This window comes from Candoia aspera, chromosome 4 (assembly GCF_035149785.1).
Source record: "Candoia aspera isolate rCanAsp1 chromosome 4, rCanAsp1.hap2, whole genome shotgun sequence".
Lineage (NCBI taxonomy): Eukaryota > Metazoa > Chordata > Lepidosauria > Squamata > Boidae > Candoia > Candoia aspera.
The window spans coordinates 63,032,133-63,052,018 of NC_086156.1; the positions used below are offsets into that span (position 1 = coordinate 63,032,133).

The 19,886-nt window shown below is 37.1% G+C and overlaps 1 protein-coding gene across 3 annotated transcripts in view; it reads right to left on the minus strand.

Moving 5' to 3' along the window:
- RECK (reversion inducing cysteine rich protein with kazal motifs) overlaps positions 1-19,886 on the minus strand; it is a 145,083-nt gene that overhangs the window by 16,496 nt on the left and 108,701 nt on the right. For all 3 annotated transcript variants that reach the window (XR_010067988.1, XM_063304266.1, XM_063304268.1), the window contains 4 exons: positions 15,825-16,013; positions 15,024-15,146; positions 14,156-14,327; positions 4,443-4,638 (listed from right to left, as the gene is read on the minus strand). Coding sequence is in view for 2 of the 3 variants with exons in the window: in XM_063304266.1 (XP_063160336.1) it covers positions 4,443-4,638; positions 14,156-14,327; positions 15,024-15,146; positions 15,825-16,013 (680 nt within the window). In the remaining variant the exon portion in view is untranslated. The remainder of the gene's footprint in view (positions 1-4,442; positions 4,639-14,155; positions 14,328-15,023; positions 15,147-15,824; positions 16,014-19,886) is intronic.

Below are 19,886 nucleotides of genomic sequence, written 5' to 3' on the forward strand. Positions count from 1 at the left end.
TGAAGATAAGAAGTGGTATCATACAAACACTGATAACTAATTGCATTTCCATAAAATGAGCAAGTTGAACCTGCATTAAAATGGTAGATAACTAATCAACAGTCCAAAGATTTGATAAAGACAGACCTGGGACACTTTAGAACAAGGTATTGTTGATCTGGAATCTTAGTTTCCACTTAACCCACCCACTTAATTGTACTGGGAGATTTCAATGCTTAGAATTGGTCCCATGGATGTTCTCTTCTTTCCTTTGGTGCTTAAATATTAATCATGTTAATGTTCTAAAGTTCTTAAGTTAATCTTGGTGTCTGCTCAGTTCAAGTGATAGGTCACCTTGATCTTCCTATTGTTAACAGAATCTTGATTGATAAATGCACTTTTATTTCAGGTCATGGATCCAGTGCAGTTGATTGCACTGTGGCCTCTGCTAGCATTCTTTGTACCACTGCCAATTGTTCTTTAAGTTTCCAGACTAAAAGTAATTATTTGCTTCTGATTTGCTTCTCTGTTTCTTGCTATTTTCTTGCTTCCTTCTATTTTTTTTCAATAGTCTTCTGTGAATCTTATACCTCCTTCCAAGGGGCTTTGTCAGAGATGGACCTTGCTCCATCTCTATTTTACCTTTATCTCAATTACTTGAGTTAAGTTTGTCTATTTACTGACTCTCTTTGCCTAAATTGGCCAGATGCTATATCCATTTGTTGCTGACTTTATCAAAGATAGGGCTAACACATACTTCGAGGTTATTTTTAAATTATTACTTGACCAACCAAATTGTTGTTGTCTTAAACAAAACTTTGCAAAGTCTAATATTATGAAGTTTTGCCATAAAAAAATTATTCTAAGTTTTTTATGCTTCTACAAAATATTAAGATGATTCAGGCATGTCAAACCAATGCCTCAAGTAATGAAAATCCTCATCTTCATACAGAATCTCATTAGGAAGGAAGCAGAGCTTTCTACAAGGGGAAAGTTACCTTATTTTGCCCTTTCCTACCTGTAATGGAGTAGTCTTAGACAACAATCAAAAATCAGAGGCTGAAGAGCAGGTTTATCTATTGGAGGGTGCTTGGAGTTGAACAACCTGGTGGATTTAGAAATCTTCGTGGAGATTTGTACCTTTATCTACCTCAGATTAAAGGGATGTAGATTAACATCAGACTCACAAGAGCCAGCCAAACTAAAGTGTTGAGCTTTTATTATATTTCACATTGAGATTACATTTTTTTAGTTGCATTTCACCTCCTTCTATACTGTACTTCATGCCTTTTTCACAACTTTGGGGTTTACTCTGATTTATGATTTATGTTATATAACAGCTCTATAAATTCTGTAAACTAACTTCACATTTCTTTCCCTACTCTCTAATTTAGCTTTTTGCAGCTCCAAATTGTTTATAAAATTCAAGGGATATTTTGAGGGGAGACTGCATAGTTTGTAGGAATTTGTAGTTTCTGCATTTATGTGAGAAACCCAAGTAAAAATCAAGAATGGTTTAAAAAGACTGTATCAATTAGCCATAATCTTCTCTTTTTTGCTTGACTTTAAATAATTATACAGTTGATTTGGTGGTGATTGAGCTTAGAATAATTGTACTTGTTTCATCTGAGTTTATTTTATTGTACCCTGGATTTACTTGGAATACATATTAATGATTTTGTATCTAAATCAATTTTCCAGCAAATGGATATAATTCATTTTAGAGTGCAAATTTTATTTTGCCAGTTCTAATTGTCGCTGGGGGAAAGGTAATTACAACTGGGGAAGGCAATGGCAAACCACCCCACTCTATAGTCTGCCAAGAAAAATTCGCGAAAGTGGCATCCCCCAAAGAGTGAGAAAATGATTCCAGGACCTTTCTTTCTTCATTTTACTTATTACCATAAGGGGGAGCTCCTGTGTAAGGAATTAGGGGTCTTTACTCAATTGATTTTAAATACTACTTCACAGAGAAATTAAGGGGATTCTATTGAGGACCTATTTGGACAAACTTAATTTTATTTTGTATGTTTGGACTTTTGCTGATCTTCTGCATACAGATTATCTCAAAATATTATTCATTTTTAATTGACATTGTAAGAGTGAGCTCCAACACAAAGAACTCAGTAGGATGCTGAAATAGAACAAACTAATTATTTTTGTTATTAATAAGGTATTATCATAAGTCTTGTAATGGTTTACGTACTTTCTTTACATTTTATTGCATACAACATTTAAGTATTTATGAAATGTAATTAATATCTCAACATTACAATATCCTTTTCTGAATTTGTTTAATGAAAAAGCATTTTTAAGGATAAAACTTTAAAATGTTGTTAAAAATTAGTAAGAGGTGGCAGAGTAAACAACATTTGACAATAATGTGGGAAGACCAGCAACAATCAACAAAAAGTGATTCCCTGTTACTCTATCACAAATTAAGAGATTTATCTACAGGTGAATTGAATAAGTCTCAACAAAAATATGCATACAGAAAACCAAGAATTATCCTCAGAACTCAACTGTCAGAGATAAAGAGTATGGATACTAGACTATAAGTAGTAGAAACAGAATTGCACAGAAACAACTTCAGGGGAGTACCAGAAGATTTTGGGAGAGATATTTGGAAGAAGTGGAATACATATCTCAATCTAGACAAAGATGAGTAATTATAAATTCAAGAAATCTACAGAATAAACTCATGGATAGCACATAAAACAAACTTACTACATTAAATATATATAAAGACAAAGGATGCAATATTGCAGTTAAAAGGCATTCTTTTAAAGCCTGGAGATATAGTAATAAATATGCCACAGACTAACACTTGGTGACTAGCAATGAAGGCTTTGGAAAAGATATTCAGATCCTATGCCCACAAAGAGCAGAATCATGCAGGCAATGGTTTTCCCTATGACACTCGGAGGAAGCAAAAGTTGGATTTTGAACAAGCAGCTATAAAGAATATTGATGCTTTTGAACACTGGTGTTGGAGAAGACTCCTGGAAATACCATGGATAGCTAAGAAAACAAACAAAAGGATCACAGAACAAATTCTCCTGAGGCACAAATGACCACACTCAAATTATCATATATTGGACCCATTACAAGAAGACTTACTCTCTAGAGAAGTCTATAATGCTGGGAAAGATGGAAGGAAAGAAAAAAGAGGATAATCAGCGGCAAGGTGGATGGACTCAGTAACAGCAGTAATGGGTGCACCATTGGAAGATTTTAAGGAACAGGTTATCCCAGAGAAATCTATCTATGTGATTGCTAGGAATTGACACCGACTTGATGGCACAAATCAATATCAACCCTTGCTTCAATAAATACTTTTCATGAAGATGAATGTAGAAATGTTTTTGATCACTGGAGAGATAATAATTCATACAGACTGCAAGACTTCTTTAATAAAACAGAGATGAAAACTTTAGAGATTCTCTTCTTGAAATGTTTAGAAACACCTCACTGGTTCTAGTATCATCAAATAAGTGGTATAATTCACAAGAAATTACAAAATAAGATGGAACTCAGAGACCTAGCCAAACCTGAAAAGGCTGTAACACAAAATTCAGAACACCTCCTGAGGCTTATTTATAAATTTTTACTGAAATATGATTCAAAAACTGAACAAATAAAAGATTGTATGATTAAACTGATATAGTATGTAAACAGAACAATTAAAATGCAACAATGGAAGATAAATATCAGATTTACTGTTGACTCTATATATGAGCTGCTAGGAAACTTTATACTTCTATTGAAAATTATACATAATTCCTTATTTAGAAGAATACCAGACTAAGCTATGGGAGTATGCATCAATGTCAAAAATAACTTTTTTATTTAAAAAACAAGATATTGAATTTAATTTAACCTGGAAACTATGTACTATAATTCAGCACATGGACTTGTACCACAACTGAAGGTTTTAACATATTAAGAGTTTGCTTGATCAATAGACTCAGTTTAGATAGAAACTCTTATTGTTTATTCTGATTATTTTAATCCCATTGGCTGCCTTTCATAATTATTATTATTGATTTTTTAACAATACTTTTAAAGTGCTAAATTGATGTAAGATTAACTTTATAAATAGTACTAATGTTACCTTGAAAATTCTTATTTAATTTTATAAAGCTTCTAAATCTCTTTTCTATTTCTTTTTGTTCCTTTCATTTTTTTTTTCTTGGTTGCGCTTCTTTTGGGGGACATGGGCAAGGACAAAATTGGATAAATAAATAATTTTCTGTCAAAATAAAATAAAATAACAAAGAAAATCCTCATAGAGACTGTGCAAATTATTCACAGGGATTTCCAGGATCATATCAAGTAGCTTCTTTTGCCAGTTCACACTCTTTACTTACTTAAATAATGTAAAGAGAAAAATCAGCACTAGACAGATATAGCAACAGAATAATACATATAACAAGAAAGTAGTTTGAGACATTACTGCATACCTGACATGGACCTTTGTATGATATAACTTTTCCTTTTTGGTGCAGAGCACAGAGGTTATTATATTCTATATTGTCTGTGTCACAAACAGGATCTTGCAACTGGTCACCACAACTGAACTGTCTTGGCACACATTCATATTGGTTACAACCAAAGTTCTCAAAACTTGTTAAACAAACCTGTGGCTTTGGTAAACATCTGGGGAAAATATTTCCAAATATTTATTCCAAAAGAAAAACAAAAGCAAACAGAAAACAGTACAATAAGGGAAATAATTTATGTTCTTTAAAAAGTTGTAAAAAACGTAAATATTACTGGTCATAAGAGTCAAATACAGATTGGGTACAGGTGTTTTATAAAAGGGCTATCTTACCTCAAGTTCAGGAGGTTTAATTAGCTCAGGGAAACTGTTTCTTATGAATTTCAGAGGAGATAAGAACTTCATTTAGGCATTATGAAATCTGTAGTGCTCACTAGGTGTCACAAGGTGTTCCCTAGCTACTAACAGGAAAAGTAGATATTGTGAGGGAAGCTACTTCTCAATTAGTCCAGTTATACTTTAATAACTACCTTACCACTAGTCAGGTGACAGCCATCCTCCACTCTTCCTGGAATCTTCTGTCAAGGAGAAAGTCTTCTCCAAGAAGCCTCCAGGTAAGCAACCGAACAAGATTAGATTTACTACTGGTAGCCCTTACAAGATAGATTCCAGCTGAATGTTAGGGAAAACTTCCTAACAGAAAGAGCAATTCAGCAATGGAACCACTCACCCAGAGAGGTCCCTTTCACTGTAAGCACTCAGTCAGAGGCTAGCAGCCATCTCCCTGGAATGCTTTAATTTGGATTCTTGTTCTGAGCAGGGGATTAGACCCACCAGCCCAAATGGGCCCTTCCATCTCTATGATTCTAATATACCCAGCAATATATTCCTGCCTTCCTATAATCAGAGGGAATGACATGGATTCCAAAATAAAGAAAGCAGTACTGATGTGACACTAGCAGGCCAAAACACTGATTCATTGCCCTTGATCTTCCTCAGGGAACGAAGTGGGGGTTCAGGGACTGACAATTGTTGGGCTGGATTACTTATATATTTATTCAGTTATGAGCTGCCTCAATCATCCAAACAACTCTAGGCAATGTACAACGTATTAAAAAAAATAAAACAAGTTGAAAATAGTAATAAACAACACACACATACAATGCAATGCAATACACATCCTTAGTTCATGGTGCTTCCTTCCTGTGAAAGAAAAACCAAGAACTGAGAAGTAAAATTCCAATATCAGTGTGGAATAACAAAGCACCCTATCCCATGGCCTGTTGAAACAGCCATGATTTAGGGCTTTCCCTGGACAGCAATAAGGTGAAGGCCATGTGGACTTTAGGGGGTTACTATACCCCAGGGCAGTTTTAGCTATGGAAAAAAACACATCTTCCAGGTCCCATAATAATAATCACCACCACCACCACCACCACCACCTTACATCCTGCAACAATACCTTTAATATTATTAAACAACAACATCTGCCTATCCCGGGTCCTTGGGAAGGACTCAATAAGTGGACAAAAATGCCAAATCCAGTCTAAACATCTGGCTGACTGTGCAACCAACCATAATAAATCAAAGTTATATGCTGCCCAACTCCCAGAAATGATATAATTTTAATGATTGGGACCTCGAGCATGCGCAGTATACTAGATCTAATAGGACAATGTTGGTCCTGTTCAGTTCTATCTTCCAGGGTTCCTCCTAAGAACTCTTCCCATTACTTCCTCCTAAGCTTCCCTTCAAATTAATAGGGACAGTCTTCCACAGATTTGGCTGCTTAGACTATTCTTCAGTAGTGTTCCTGCAGTCTGAAGGAAAGCACCAATATTATATTTGTATTTAAGAACTATGGTTTTTAGTGCATTTTAATCTGCATTTATTTTTAGTTTTATTGTAAACTGCCCAGAGTTGCTTCGAGTGAGATGGGTGGTGACAAAATTTGAAATATAAATAAATATAAATAGACACAGGATATACTACATTCTGGGAGTGATATTAATAAAACTATTAGAAGAAATATACAGTATAAGGAAGCTACTTAATTGTCATTTAACAAACAATCCCAACTAAATTCTTATACCACAACACCATTCCCATGACAGAGCCTTGATATGGACTCTGCAATATGTGCTCCAATAAGTTATTCTTTTAATAACTCACTCCCAGAAAGTCAGATTTGTTGTTCAACAAATTACATCCTCCACTGATGGTTAAGCATTATTTGCTTATCACTAATTGTGATTTTTCAAGTTATGTTTATGTTTTCAAGTTTCAAGTTTTCACATTATGGTCTCTGTGTATCACACATATAGGATCTAGGCCTGCATGGAAGACTCACTGGGAACCTTCAATATCTGCGGAGAATTTTGGAAGGAAATCCCCTCCCAACATCCAAGCTCACAGGCAAGACTCCTACTCCCACTTCAGTTTTTAGAAATAATTCAGTTTTCTCAGAACCAGGACTATCTACTATGGTAGGGACCTGCACAGAAGGTAGACCAGTTGTGTGAATTCAGAGTTGATCAATTAAGAACCAGTCATAGGTAAACAACCCATTCTTCATCATGTTCTCCCTGCATCACACATATAGGAGACTAGCAAGTTTATCAGGTGAAAGTTGGGAAGGTGCCCAGGTTAAACCATAGATTTTTGCATAAATCAGTTCTGCAAAAAGAGACATCAACTTTAGCCAGAACATCCATTCTTTAGTGTTACACGAACATCTTTACTCTGCATACTTCAAAAAGGAAGATAGCTTGGAACAAAGATGCAGATGTGGAAATTGCTTTCTTGGAATGTCCATGGAAATGACTTCACTAGCAAAAGATTAGACAACCACTGGCATAGATTAATAGTGTACCATCGCCCACTGACCAAAATATTGTAAATAATCCACTAGGTTCTTCAGATCTATGCAACAAACAAATTGAGACAACTAAAATGACTCTTTGTGAGCACCTAAAGGCTGAGGATGTTCCAATGAATTGGACAGTAATGAGAAGAAAGTGAGAAATATTAATAGGATGGTTAATATAACAGCTTTTTGGAAGAAAGGTAGTATTTGGTTTTAATACAATTTTATTGTAAGAAAGAAGGATTTACCCAAAGGCCACAAAGTTTCCTCACATAGCATACAGAGCTTATTTTGTTGTTTATTCGTTTAGTCGCTTCCGACTCTTCGTGACTTCATGGACCCAGCCCACACCAGAGCTTCCTGTCGGTCATCAACAACCCCAGCTCCCCCAGGGACGAGTCCGTCACCTCTAGAATATCATCCATCCATCTTGCCCTTGGTCGGCCCCTCTTCCTTTTGCCCTCCACTCTCCCTAGCATCAGCATCTTCTCCAGGGTGTCCTGTCTTCTCATGATGTGGCCAAAGTATTTCAGTTTTGCCTTTAATATCATTCCCTCAAGTGAGCAGTCTGGCTTTATTTCCTGGAGGATGGACTGGTTTGATCTTCTTGCAGTCCAAGGCACTCTCGGAATTTTCCTCCAACACCACAGTTCAAAAGCATCTATCTTCCTTCTCTCAGCCTTCCTTATGGTCCAGCTCTTGCAGCCATATGTTACTACGGGGAACACCATTGCTTTAACTATGCGGACCTTCGTTGTCAGTGCGATGTCTCTGCTCTTAACTATTTTATTGAGATTTGTCATTGCTCTTCTCCCAAGGATTAAGCGTCTTCTGATTTCCTGACTGCAGTCAGCATCTGCAGTAATCTTCGCACCTAGAAATACAAAGTCTTTCACTGCTTCTACATTTTCTCCCTCTATTTGCCAGTTATTAATCAAGCTGGTTGCCATAATCTTGGTTTTTTTGAGGTTTAGCTGCAAGCCAGCTTTTGCACTTTCTTCTTTCACCTTCATCATAAGGCTCCTCAGTTCCTCTTCGCTTTCAGCCATCAAAGTGGTATCATCTGCATATCTGAGATTGTTAATGTTTCTTCCAGCAATTTTAACTCCAGCCTTGGATTCCTCAAGCCCAGCACATTGCATGATGTGTTCTGTGTACAAGTTGAATAGGTAGGGTGAGAGTATACAGCCCTGCCGTACTCCTTTCCCAATCTTAAACCAGTCCGTTGTTCCGTGGTCTGTTCTTACTGTTGCTACTTGGTCGTTATACAGATTCTTCAGGAGGCAGACAAGATGACTTGGTATCCCCATACCACTAAGAACTTGCCACAATTTGTTATTTGTTACAGAGCTTATAGCCACCAACAAATACAACTTCGAAGGTATACAACTGAAGCTTTGATCAAGCAGTTTTGCAGGTGGACTTGAAAGAATTAGGGACAAAACTCCAGATAAATAAATATTTTGAAATATTTTGTGAGCAGATGAGTTAAAAAGGAATGTTTTTGATAAAATCATGCATCATTAGATAAAGCCTAACTGATGAGAGAACAAAGCCTTTTAATCTGAAGATTAGCAGAACCTGAAAAGTTAATTGAAATGGAGAATTAGCCAGGTTGGATCCAAGTGCAGACACAAAATCTGAAAACTAGACCACTTGTTAGACTCTCCTATAATAGGACTGTATGTGGCTTCTAATACTTGTGCACTCTTAAAATCAATCAGGTTGAAGGTATGAGGCCAATCAGCCTAAGATTACAATGGCACAGTTGCCCCTCATTCAGAAAGAATAAATTCTGCACAGAGAAACCTTAAAGTAGCCCAAGACAAATGAACAGTAGCTATGATATCATGAGGGAATCATGATATGGTTAACCCCCATTTAGGTATTTTATAATTAAGGGAATGGTGGAAAATATAAAGAAGAGGTTTGATTTTCTCTTGTGGGAATGCATTTTCCAGGAATGCTGGATTGTGATCAGCTTTGCTGCAGATCTGGATGCAGTGGCTGCTCAGAATGGAACAAACCTCAACCCCAACAGTTGAACAGCCTATGAACCATCATAGGGTGAAGAACCTATTCACGTGAAGTGTTTTAACTGCTGCTGAGAACACTGGCTGGCAGAGAAGCATATAGCAATTCTCTTATATGCAGACAGTGTAGTACAAGTGGTCCTCATTTAGCAACTACAATTAGGACCAACCTGCAACTCACTCGCTAAGTGAAAAACTGCAACTGTGCTTATGACCTTACTTCAACTTTTTGCTTGACAGACCTGCAAAGGTCATAAATGCAAGAACTGCTCACAAAGTTACTTTTTTATCACTGTTGTAATTACAAATGGCTGCTGTACAAGGCAGTCACTAAATGAGGACTACCTGTACTGCTCCCCCAGACCCATTTATTTTTCTATCCTGCCTTTATTATTTTTATAAATAACTCAAGGCGGTGAACATACCTCATACTCCTTCCTCCTCCTATTTTCCCCACACCAACTCTGTGAGGTGAGTTGGGCTGAGAGGGATTGGTCCAATGTCACCCAGCCGGCTTTCATGCCTAAGGCAGGACCAGGATTCTCAGTCTTCCAGTTTCTAGCCCGCTGCCTTAACCACTAGACCAAACTGGCTTAAAAAGAGCATTGCAAGCCCTGACTGAATATCGTAATACAGAAGCTCTGTTTACACGGAACTTAGCTGAATGGACAGCTATTACCAAAGATCATGGTTTCCACACTTATTTGTCAAGATATAACATCTTACTCTTGCAAGAAATGTGGGCTCTAAATAAGCCCGATCTGGATGGCTTCCACAGCAACTGGATTAAAGCAACCCCAAGTAAGAAGAGGGGAAGGCCAAAGAGAGGTATAGCTACTCTTACCAATGTCAATCTCCAATCTAGCTTTACCATACTTCCTCTTCTCAATCAATTAATCCTGTCAGTTTAGTGAAATTCAAAGAACACAAAATAATACTTTTTAACAAGTATATTCCTCCTCTCAGAACCTATGCTCAAATCCCACTGGGGTTGCACAGAAAGTTATATACTGTAAGAAAGCTGTACTATTGATACAGTGCTCGTGGTGATAGCAGGGGATTTAAATGTTCATTTGGATGACCAAACCCTTTAGCAATGTTTTAAATGCTTGTATCAGCTGGATGAAGCAAAGAAGTCATGTCTACTAAAGAAGCAAAACATAAAACACACACTTTTGCTGGATTCTGCTTGAAACAGATGGCTTCCCCTTTAGACCTAACCATCCTTAATAGCATCTTGATTGGTGACAGACCTGCAGAGTACACCTTTTGGGGAGTAGGCAGAAAATCCACAGTAGATTTTTAGCTAATATTTCACAGTGCAGATCTATTGTGATCAAGCCTGAAAGTGGAATCATGGATAGAGAGTGATCATCATCCTGTCATACTAAAGTTAGAGCTTAACTGTGAGACTAGAAAACAGACTGGAAGATTTCCTCTAACCTTGGAGACACAAATGCTACCATCAGAATCAGATGGAACGAAAAATATGTGGGTATGGTAGCTGAATGGCTTAACTCCATCTCTACTCTAGAAAAGCACCAACATATAACGGAGGTCCATGAGAATTGCATTGTATTGTATGAACAGCTCACTAGTGATTTGGAACCACTTCATAAATCAACTCAAAGGAAAGGTCACACATTTGACTGTGCCACCAAACACCAACCATGGTTCAACTAGGAATGTAAACAATTTAGAAGGGACTTTAGGGAAGCTTATAAATTGCACAGACAATCCCCTATGCTAGAACAGTCTCAATTTGTAGGCAACCTTAAAAAATAATATAAGGTCTCCTTGAAGAGCAAAAAGAATAAAGCCATCAGAGACTGCTGGTAATCCTTAATTGTTTCAGTTAATGCAAAAAATTCTTCACTCTTCTGGCAACTTACAGCTGAGGGCCTTGGGAAGTCTCCTAGAAACCCTGCTAACCAAGTCCCTGTACAAATATGGAAGGAGCACCTCAGAGCTTTGTACTCAGAGACTAACTAAGCAAACATGTACTACTTCTTTAGGAATTAATGCTACATTAGCCTCTATCCGACTGTACAGTATCTTTTCAGTCTGTAAATTTGTAACGGTTTTAACAATTCATCTTCAAAATATTTATAGTAAGAGGCTGGTAAACCATCTGGTCCAGGCGCTTTCCCTATTTTTGCCCTTTTTATGACTTCACATACTTCCCTTATTGTTATAGGTCCGTTCATTAATTATTTCTGTTTTTCTGTAATCTTTGGTAAGTTTTGTTTCTTTAAGTATTCAACAACCTTTGCCAGGGAAATTCCTTCTCCTTTATATGATTTAGAATAATATTGATGAAATATGTTTTGCTTCTTTGAATTTTGTTGTTATAGCATTTTCATCTTGTAATTTTAATATTATTTTTTCCTCTTTTTCTTTCCTCAATTTGTGTGTCAACCACTTCCCTGGTTTATTTGCAAATTCAAAATTCTTTTGTTTTGCATAGTTCATTTTTTACTTCCATTTCTCTTCCTTTTAACATGGACAATTGCTATTATGAGAGTTTAATTTGTTGTAAAATAGTTTTTTTTTCTGGGGATTTATTTAATTCTTCTTCTGTCAGCCTTATGAGGTAGATCAGACAGGAAACATGACCAGGTGAGCTAATTCTACTTTATTGGAAGATTACATTAACAGAATCTTGCAAGTCTGAAAGTACTTCTCTCCCCTCACTCCCCGGTCCCCTTTACAGCCCCAAAACTAGGGAGGGTTCCTTCTGAGCCTCTTGCCTTGTCCACATTCCTGCTGTGGGATAAGCTGCCTTTTATCTGAGTGTTCCCTTGGTTATGTCTCATTGCCTTATCTCCCAAGGTCATTCCCACATACATTTTTTTACATCTTCTTTAACATCAAAGGAGAAGTCATTATAAGTTGCATTTTCAGTTGACTTTGGGGACACCACTTGAAGCATTCATTGTGTTGAGCTATTTCAATTGCTTTTGTTTGATTTGTTCATTGCAAACAGCTGAAAGTCTGTACATTTTGACAATCAACCTGATTTGCAATGGGGGTTGAATAATTTCGATTACAACTATATAGCTAAAGTATAGTTTCAGTCAAACTTGTGGACTCTGTTTCTTGATCTGGCCCATCTCAAAGGGCTGACATTGCATCATGCATTGATGGCTTCATTGTACAAACTAGGCAAGTGCTATGCAAACAAGTGGACCCTACAATCAAACAGGGCAAATGCTAAGAAGAACAAAATTCCTAACAGGTTGACTGCTGCAGCAACTGAAAGGAAGCAAGGGAGAACAAAATCTTATCTACAAGCAAGTACAATGGAGACTAACTTATTGTCCCAAATCTTTTCAGTTATAGGAAATTCCCAAAGCATCTTCCAGGTGGGTGGAGAAGCTGTATGTGTAATGCACAGAGATTGCAATGAAGAACCAAACATTATACGATATAAGTTTCAGTGAACGTTTCGATTTGCTGATTACCAGGATGTTTACTAGTTTTGATTCCTAGAACATTTTTCTTTGTAATTCTTCTCATAATTACATTGTCATAAATCAGTTTTTTTAAAAAAAATTAACCCAACAGCTTAATTGATTTGGGGAATCGATTCAAATCAATTTGAATTGATGTATGGGAAGATCCATAAATCAATGAGAAGGTTACTCTACTTTTCCATTTCATATTCTGAATGAGGATAATTCATGATGTCTTTAAGAAATAAGTGGAGTTACAAAGGAACAAATAGGATTCTTGAGCAAACTTATAAAACAACTGGAGTCCTGTAGCATAAGATCCTTTAGACCAGAGCTTTCCAAACTGTGTGTCATGACACGTTAGTGTGTCGGCTGCAGCGTGTAGGTGTGTTGCACGGTCGAGGGATCATACAGGTACTGCACATGCACAGTATGCATAATCAGGTTGAAACAGCTGATTCCACATGACTTCTGGTGATGCGGCCACACCTGCAGTGTGTTAGTGTGTCACCAACATGAAAAGTTTGGAAAGCTCTGCTTTAGACCTTTCCTAGCCTCTCAACACTCTGTTCACGGGTAAAATATTCTAGTCTTGATTGCTCCCTGATTTTATCTGTAATTTCTGTTATAATTGACCAGGCTACCTAAACTGGTACATAAAGTGATCCTCAAGCTGTCAGATATTACAGGGGGGTAGGTAGCAGGTTCAGCCAGTGAATATGGCATTAGGACACTACCTAGATGGCTGATGTTTAACTAATAATGTTTCTCCATATGAGTCCAATTGGTGTAGTGATAATTAAGATACTGGGAGAGTTGTAATAGCTTATCATGCAGATTGGTCCCTCAATATGCTGTCACTTCCCTCCTTTTTAAAAGAGTTCCTGAGTTCCTACAGAAAACCTATCTATGTGCCAAACTCAAGAACCACTGGATCACTGACAAGAGGTTCAGTCTAAAAAAATAGGCCTTCTAATCCTGATTTCCAAGTCTTTAAGCTCATGAAAGCAAAGCATATGCAATATTTCAGAACCTTTAAAACTCTTTTTCCATTTTAATTGAAGCATTAATTTAAATGTCAAACTTTCTATGGCATCTTGCTTTCAAAATTCAAGTTTTAATAATACAGATACATGTTATAAAATAATTGTAGTAGTTTATATAACACCGATATATGTTATATAAACTACAGTACTGCAATTCATATTTCTCTTTTAACAGTAAACCAGAATTAAGTAAGATATAACTTATTTTTCATAATCAAGATAACTGGTCAATTAAAGTAATTTCCCCAGTCCTGTAGATTTTCTTAAATATTTACCTCTGATTCTGAGGGCAGGGATTAGGGTTACAAGGATCCTTAGATATGCAGGACCCAAATTCAAACTGATTATCATGAAGCCCAACACAACGTGCTATACATGCACTTGGATAGGTACGTCCATTCTGCCCACATACTGGGACAAACTGATCAGCGCAGTCACATGGCAGACCTGAAAAAGTTAAACCTCTGTTAGGAAGTTGATTGTATCTATATCAGCTACAGAAAGCCATTCAGTATTTATCCTTGAAGGAAGATGAGCTTTTTGCCCCCTTAATAAGTATCTGAGGGGAGGATTATCTTACACTGGCTAAAAATATGGTAACAGAGGTAGACACTGTTGAAAGTGAATGAATATAAAGAAGTGTGAGCAAATAATGAAAGCAAATGGCTGAAACAGAAACCTTTCTCATTGCTCCAAGAGGAGTGAGGATGAGCATATTAGCCCTGCCTAATTTTTGTTTGTATTAACAACTGCTTTTCTGTCCAATCTTTCCATCTTAAATACAGCATTGTCTTTCTTTTGAATAAGCTTAGTAATATCAAGTGGTATTGATTTTTTAAAATAAACTAGATTAAAATACATTATAATAGGTTCCTTATAAATTATTCTTATAAATTATTTCTCCCTAGAATGGTCTGTTTTGAGTTTAACTCTTATGTTGAATTCCATCTGGAATATTGCCCAAAGCATTTCCTTTAGGATCAGCAATCTGAATTAAACCAAGGGAAAACAGGCTATAGAAAGTTGTCACAGAAAATATCTAGGCAAAATACCACCAGAGAAGAAAAACAAAATTCAGAGTTACTATGTTTCTATTAATTCTTCTACTATCTTTAAAAGTTTCTTATAATTTAAAAACACTACCTGTAAACAGGTGATGTTCACCCTCTGAACTTAATTCATTTAGACACTGACGAGTCGAGCATATCAAATTCCCAGAAAAACAGGAACAGACATTGCAGTCTATATTAAAAGATGTTCCATGGCCTTAAAATAAAAGAAATACATCTATTGGATTTTAAAATGCAGCTACTTAAATACATGCATCATTATTATGAAATACTGCCGTTGTGGATAAAAAAAATACTCATCAAATGTATATCCTCTCCTTCCTCTAGGAGTTCATAGTAGTGCAGATTGCATTCTCTCTGCCATTTGTTCCACAATAACCCTGTTATTTCTGAGAAGGTATGACTGGCCAATGAGCTCAAATGATTCAGGGTGGACTTATAATTGGGTTTCCAAATTAACTGCTAAACTACAAATAAATCCTCATGCTTTATCTAGATTTAATGAATCATCTGTCCTTTTCATTTGAATGACAATTCCTCATATGATTTACATGCTTATATTCTTATACTGCACTCTTTTGTTTTAGATAACTTTATCACCTTTTATTTGCTTAAGTGAAATCAGTCTAGACACTATTTACATACCGTACAAAGATTACAGAATTCTGTAAAAATAAACAAATTGGTATAAAATAATACCAATAATAATCAGCAAATGTGAATGATACATATAAGAAATACTTGTTTAAATGGAAAATCTGTGAAAAATAGCACTGGAGATCACTGTTAGGGAGGGCTCCAGTTAGAATTAGTTTTATAATCTGCAGAAACCTAAAACCTTATTATAAAGGCAGTTCCATATGCTAGTACTTACTTTTTCGTTGCCCTCCAACAATGCATGACTTTTGGAGATCAACACAATGCATTTCCATACAGTTTTCTAACAAACCATTCTGGCCACATGTGCATATTTTATAGCAACCAACATCTCCTACAGAAGATGGTACTTGGATGAGTGTACCTTGGCGGACAATAAAATCAGAAGCTTCACCCAACTTGCAGCCTATGCAAAGAAGGCAAATGTTACTGAATTATGAATTCTAAGAGGAACAAGTATGCTGCAAAAAAAAAGTATTGTGGCCTCATAAAGATTAACAAACAGCTTAAACTTTAATTAATTACAGTTCATTATGAAATGTATGGAGCATTATACTGAAAGAGGGGCATATTCATAGCAAGGTCAGCTGGCCTGAAAAAGTGAAATTGGAAGTGAAAGATAGAAACAAGGTAGAGATAGTAAAATCACCTATAGATATGGGGACAGCATAACATGAGATTGGAAGAGAAATATATTCAGGAGGTATAAACTGTAACAGTACAACTGCAATATAAATAATGACAATATATAAACTGTCCAAAATTTACAGAGAAGAAGGCACAGTGACGATACAGTGAGGAAGTATCAGAGGAAGAGGTACAGATATTTTCAGGTAATTCCTGCTTCTGATCCATTTCCCATTTTGCTAAAACAGGTAACTCTCTGGGTGGTTTAGCCATCCTAGTTAATATGTCAGTTTTAAATCCTGAAGATTAATTTTGAGCAGGCATCCACTCTTCTGTACCTCAAGATTAAGGCTGGCAACAAATTGTCTTTTATCTTAATTAATGCGTATGATTAAAAGCCATGGGGCTTCAGATACACTGTGGCAGGAACTGGATTTGGCTATAGCTTGCTTAGATTCAAATTACTCTGATTCTCATGTAATTTTTCTGGGAGATTTTATTGCAAGGGTAGGATGAGACAAACCATTCTCATGTAAACTTTCCATTGGTTACATGAGCGTGTGACATATTTTCCTTATTTAATGATAGATGACAAATATAACAAAGCAAGTATACTTGTCTTTTAAATGAGTATTTTTTCCATGATTTACTAAACCACCTCTCTTTAACTGGGTTCACTACTATTGATTAGGTCTGTACCCCATCATGTGATGCTATTTTCTAATTCTGAAATTCTCTCCTCAGGCTGCAGTGACCCTCAACCGCTCTCATAGAATCAATAGGGTTGGAAGGAACCTTGGGGGTATTCTAACCCTACCCCCTAACAGGCAGGAATCCTCAGACCATCCCCAACAAATGGCAGTCCAATCTTTTCTTGGAAACTTCCAGTGATGGAGCACCCATGACTTCAAGAGGAAGTCTGTTCTGTTTGATAGCTCTCACTTCAGGAAATTAATTCTAAGCTCAAGTTTGGATCTCCCTCTGTAAAGCTTCCACCCACTGGTTCTGTTCTTACCCTTTGCTGCTATGGAGAATAAATCCCCAACCTCTGCCCTTTGACAACCCTTCATATCTTGGGAGACTGCTATCATGTCTCCCCTTAGCTTTCTTTCCTTTAGGCTAAACATACAAGTTCCTAAACCACTTTTTGGATTTAGCCTCCACATCCTTACCATCCTTGTCATACTTCTCTGCAACCTTTCCAGTTCTTCAGTATCTTTATATTGTGTCAACCCAAACTGGGCACAATATTCCAGATGCAGTCCAACAAAGAGCAGTACTATAATTTCCCATGATCTTGACACTGTACCTCTGTTGATGCAGCCCAAAACTGCATTGGCTCTTTTGGCAGCTACAGCATACATTGCCAGCATTTTTATTACTGACCCTGAGAAAGGGGTTGAGGAGATGATTAAATGTGCAAATTACACAAAACTGAGAGCAAAAAGGGGGTTAAATGGCTATTTTCACTAGATATATTTAAATATATATTTTCATTTTAAAATCTGTATGAAGCTGCTGGGAGAAGTTTATGGTCAGTGTGTGGTAAGGTATGATCCGTACACATATGATAGTCGACTCTAGCCCAGTCCAAGTTGGAGATGCTCTGCTGGAAGGTCTGGAGATTGTGAAGGTCTATACACAGAAAAATAAGGTAGAGGTAGTCCTAACTATGGTAATTGGGACTGGCAACTCCATCACTAAGCACGACATCATGCTGCCTTACAACAGCGGTTGCAGCAGTTCCAGTTGCCATTGTTAGGCAAATCCTGCATGGTCACAGCATTCCACAGGCACCTGATCACCATTTGTGACCTCCTGCTGGATTCCCCACTGACTTTGCTTATCGGAAGCTGGTAGTGAAGACCATCAAAATTGTGAGCTAGTTGCCAAACACCAAATCATGATCACATGACTGCGGGGATGGCTGCAACTGCAAGAAACAGTTTTAAGTCCCCTTATTCAGCACTGTCATAACTTCAAATGGTCACTGAACAACTGGTTGCTGAATAAAGACTGCCTCTATTACATCCTATCAAGACCAAGGCACTGTTCAGTTGTAAACATCAAGGCATTCCAGAAATACTGACACCAATGCAGCCTCTTTCCTCCTGAAAGAACAGGTCTGTGACATAAGGATTCTCCTGGACGTCTGCTGAAGCAGTAGATGGAAACCAAGACTAAGTGAACCTTTGTCCAGCTTAGACTGCTGTGCCAGTTGCAGCCTTAACCAGACTAGGAAGCCTCAGCAACACACATCTTGACTACTGAAACACATTCTATATGGGACTGCCTTTGAAAACAACCCAGAAATGAAAATGGTACAAAATGCAGTGGCTTGTCTACTAGTGGATGGAGCTCATTATGTCAGGATATTTTGTATTTTGCAATTGCTACAATGATTACCAGTAGGTTTCCAGGCCTAATTCATTATGTTAATTTTCATTTCTGAAGCCATATATGGTGCATCCGCAAGTTACATCAGGGACTTCTTTATCCAAAATGATTCTTCTACCTTGTAAGAGCACTGAAAGAGTGCTTGCACGAAGTCCAGTCACTGTGTTATATGAAAGAGATATGCTAGAAGGCAAGCCTTCTTGGTTGCTGCCCCAACACTGTGGAATATTCTGACCACAGAACTAAAGCTGGCTTTAGTACTCTTGGCATTCTGAAAAGCTTTAAGCCTCTTCTTTCTAAGATGGCATTTGATTTGAGTTGATGGTGACAGGTGGATTATCTTTTAGTCCTGTGATACTGGTGTGAGGGAGCTGAGTTTTCATTCATGGATTATTTATGTTTTCATTGTTAACTATCCAAAGCTGACCAATCGCAGTATTATACAAATTGTTAATAAATGAATAAAAGGAGGTGCTTAATGGGTCTGTCACCCCTCTGAAGAATCATCTGTAGAAAAATGAGGGTTTGCCCTCCTCTAGGTTCCTAAATAGGAACCCAGGTCAACTAATTTGCTTCCTGATCCAACTGCTTTGCCAAATATTCCAGTTTACTGTGCAGGAGATGAAACATTGTATTCCAGTAACTTTTATGCTTCCTTTGGCAGCATAGATACTTCAAACTACCCTGTCTATTAAGACTAGAAAGAAATACTATTACATTGTCTATTTAATACTAGAAACACTGAAATTATATTGTCTTATTAGATGTTCTTTAAAGATTTGCTACACTTTATATTATCCTATTATCTTTCTTTTGTTGATTTCCTTCGCTGTACCAACTGGTTCCACTCTGTTCAGTTTTCAGAGTTATCCTACTAACAGGCAGACAGATAAACAGAACCTCCCCCAACCTCATATCATGTGGCTCACCTTCTTTCTCCATTTCCATGAGTCTCATGTATGTTCTGGTATGCGGGTGTGAATCAGCTAAAAATATACTACCAATTTTCTGCAAAGTCCTTGCTTTCTGGGGCCCAAATTTCCTTTTCCAACATGCACACATCATCCTACTTACGTAAGATACTGCAGCAAATCCCACTGCTAGCACCATTTATAGGGTTCTTTTATGTTAGTATATGTCAGGCTCCCTTTGCTCGCCTGCCATAAAGCACTGCAAACACATGTCAGCTTTCACGTCACCTTATATGTCAGCTTTGCAGCTTCGCAAAGACAGAAGGCTTCAGCACATTCCTTCT